Raw genomic sequence first — 2,709 nt, forward strand, 5'->3', positions numbered from 1 at the left:
CGAGACGTGAGAGCCGAGTCAGGAATTAGTCGTCGGAGGAAGAGGACGTGGCGACTTGATTAGGGGCGGTTGAAGGAACCGGTAGGGGTGGAGGCAGTGAAAGAGAAAAATCAACAGAGAAGAGTTGTGTTTTTTTAATAGAGGGGTTTTTGTGGGTTAGATCGCGTAAAGCCCCAAAACAAACCTCTATTATAGTGGTATTTTTTATTAACACATACGCTGACAATACGCCCTCTCCCGGTATCTGTCTGTCCATATCTCATCAAATAAAGAGAGCCCAAGGCAGAAGATCCCCTGGGTTTGGTCTTCCACGAAGCTCATCTTCCACCTTAAACAGCATCATAAAGCACGGCAGTATTTGCCGATACCTGATGCATAAATGAAAAATAAATAATTAACTCTCCGGCAGTGTGCAACTGCGGTCATCCAGAACAGACCGTAACAACGTTTAGCGACGCAATGCCCGATCCACAAACACGAAGGAGACATCACGGCGATGATACAGACCGCTGCTCCTGACGCGGTTATCTGGCTTGACCCAACTGAATGTGAGCTTCTCGTTATTGCTCTGCATCTACTACATCAGCGGCCATACGAAAGAAGAAGACGATTTGAAACATATTTTTGACACATCTGTAAGCGGTCTTAGCTACTCAGTCGCTTGACCGCAATGCCCCCAGAATGTGAACCCTCCCCAGGGAGGCCACGCACGGCCGTCGCGGGCTCACTGCTGCTGCTGGCTGCTGCTGCTGCTGGCATGAGAACGATTCTGCAAGCCGAGACGCGCATTGGTGCCCACGAGAGGGCGGACGCGAGCCTCTTCTGGGTCCGGCCACGCGTGGAGGTAGAGTTTGGCAGCGCTGGCGTGACACTCGCAACTCAGACGAAGGTGGGTGGGGGGGTGAAGACCCCCTGAGGGCACGCGGCACGAGAGGGTGGGGACGGGGGTGGCTGTAGAGGACGGGCAGAGCGCGCGACCTGCGAGAGAGACAGCGGCGTCCACTCAACTCTTCTCCAGCGCCACGCACGGGACTTGCTGCTGCTGCTGGAATCACGGGAGAGGCAGGCGGAGGAGACACCGAGGGGTGCTGGCGATGGCGAGGCGGGTCCCGGTCCTGCTGTGCCTCCTGCTGGGGCTGGGGGTGAGCGCGGTGCGCGGCAAGCAGAGGGGTGAGTGCGCGCACCCACACTCACCCAAACTCACCCACACTCACTCACACTCACTCACCCACACTCACCCACACTCACTCACACCCTCGCTCACCCACACTCACTCACACTCACCCACACTCACCCACACTCACCCAAACTCACCCACACTCACCCACACTCACTCACACTCACCCACACTCACCCACACTCACTCACACTCACCCACACTCCCCCACACTCACCCTCACTCACCACGCTCTCACCCACACTCACCCACACTCACCCACACCCACTCACACTCACCCACACTAACCCACACTCACCCACACTCACCACGCTCTTACTCACACTCACCCACACTCACCAGACTCAAATAGAAGCTCCAGGTGCCACAAATGAAACACGTGGACGTCCGGACGCGTGGAAGCGTGGCGCGCGATTGATTTGCTCAGCACTCGGCTCATCTCGGAGATTCTATTATTTATTATTCAACTTCATCCCTTTGCGTGGGATGTTTTCACGTAAACGCGAGATCACTAAACACCGCACGCGTTGTTCTTGTTGTTCGAAAGCTTCAAGTTAGGGTAAGTAACAATTCTCAGAGAACAAGTGTGCGCTCTCGAACTTTGTAAATTAATAGCCGAAGAGTGGCCCAAGCGGTGAAATCGACAACACCGCGGTCACCATACGGGCAGCAGCAATAGCACGCCGCTGGTGCTGTCGAGTTGACGTGGGCACAGGACGAGTTGCTCTTGGTGTGTGCGGTGCGCGCGCGCTTGGCACAAATAAAAGCAAAGGTCGCCCGCGTAGCCTCAACAGACTGTTGGGGGTAAGTGCTGTTGGCAAGCATCTCTGTGTGTGAACGGTGCACGAAGGGAGTCGGGGGTGGGCCAGCACCACACTCGGTCGCCTTTGTCTCCCCCAGTTTTGATGTTTGTATGTTCCGCGTGTTGAACTTTTTTCGCACCGTACGTAGCCCAACCGTGCTTGTCGGAGGTGCACCAGGTAATTATTTAAGGCTGTGTCCACCTAGGAGAGACCTCGGACAGGTTCGGATATTCGTCACCGGTGCTGGCCGAGAAAGATGGAATCGGGAACTCGGGTCGCTGGGTTCGGAGCGCAGTGCGCTAACCGCTACACCACCGCTCCCTCCACACACACACGCAAAGGTAACGCAGGTTTGGTCTGCCAGCTCTTGTCGACTATCACTGCCTACCAGCTGGTGTCTGCCAGCTCATGCCAGTCAGCTGTGGCAGTCAGGCTGGCACCGCGTTACGCAAAATACGAACTTCTTGGGTGCAATCCCCCACTGAGAGTTCCACTCGCGTAACGAGACCTGCCGCCCAGGACCCCGCTGGCTGGCGTGCAGTGTATGTAGCCGTGTGCGGCGTGTACAAGCCGCGGCACGTACTGTGTTACGCAACAGTCACCACAGGCTGCGTGCAGCCCGGCGCTTGAGAGAGCCTTGCCCTGTGAGGTTCACGTCTGACCCGCAGCGCCGCCCGTGGAGCCTGCGTGCCTATATATATAAATCCTCCGCCACTCGGGGCGGATTTC

General features: G+C 56.4%; 1 protein-coding gene across 1 annotated transcript in view; it reads left to right on the top strand.

Annotated features, from left to right (window-relative positions):
- The first annotated feature begins 940 nt into the window (after positions 1-940).
- LOC144938129 (receptor tyrosine-protein kinase erbB-4-like) overlaps positions 941-2,709 on the top strand; it is a 99,939-nt gene continuing 98,170 nt past the window's right edge. The window contains exon 1 of the mRNA XM_078865841.1: positions 941-1,170. Within this exon, the coding sequence (XP_078721967.1) occupies positions 1,095-1,170 (76 nt within the window). The 5' untranslated portion in view covers positions 941-1,094. The remainder of the gene's footprint in view (positions 1,171-2,709) is intronic.

This window comes from Lampetra fluviatilis, chromosome 21 (genome assembly GCF_964198595.1).
Source record: "Lampetra fluviatilis chromosome 21, kcLamFluv1.1, whole genome shotgun sequence".
Taxonomy (NCBI): domain Eukaryota; kingdom Metazoa; phylum Chordata; class Hyperoartia; order Petromyzontiformes; family Petromyzontidae; genus Lampetra; species Lampetra fluviatilis.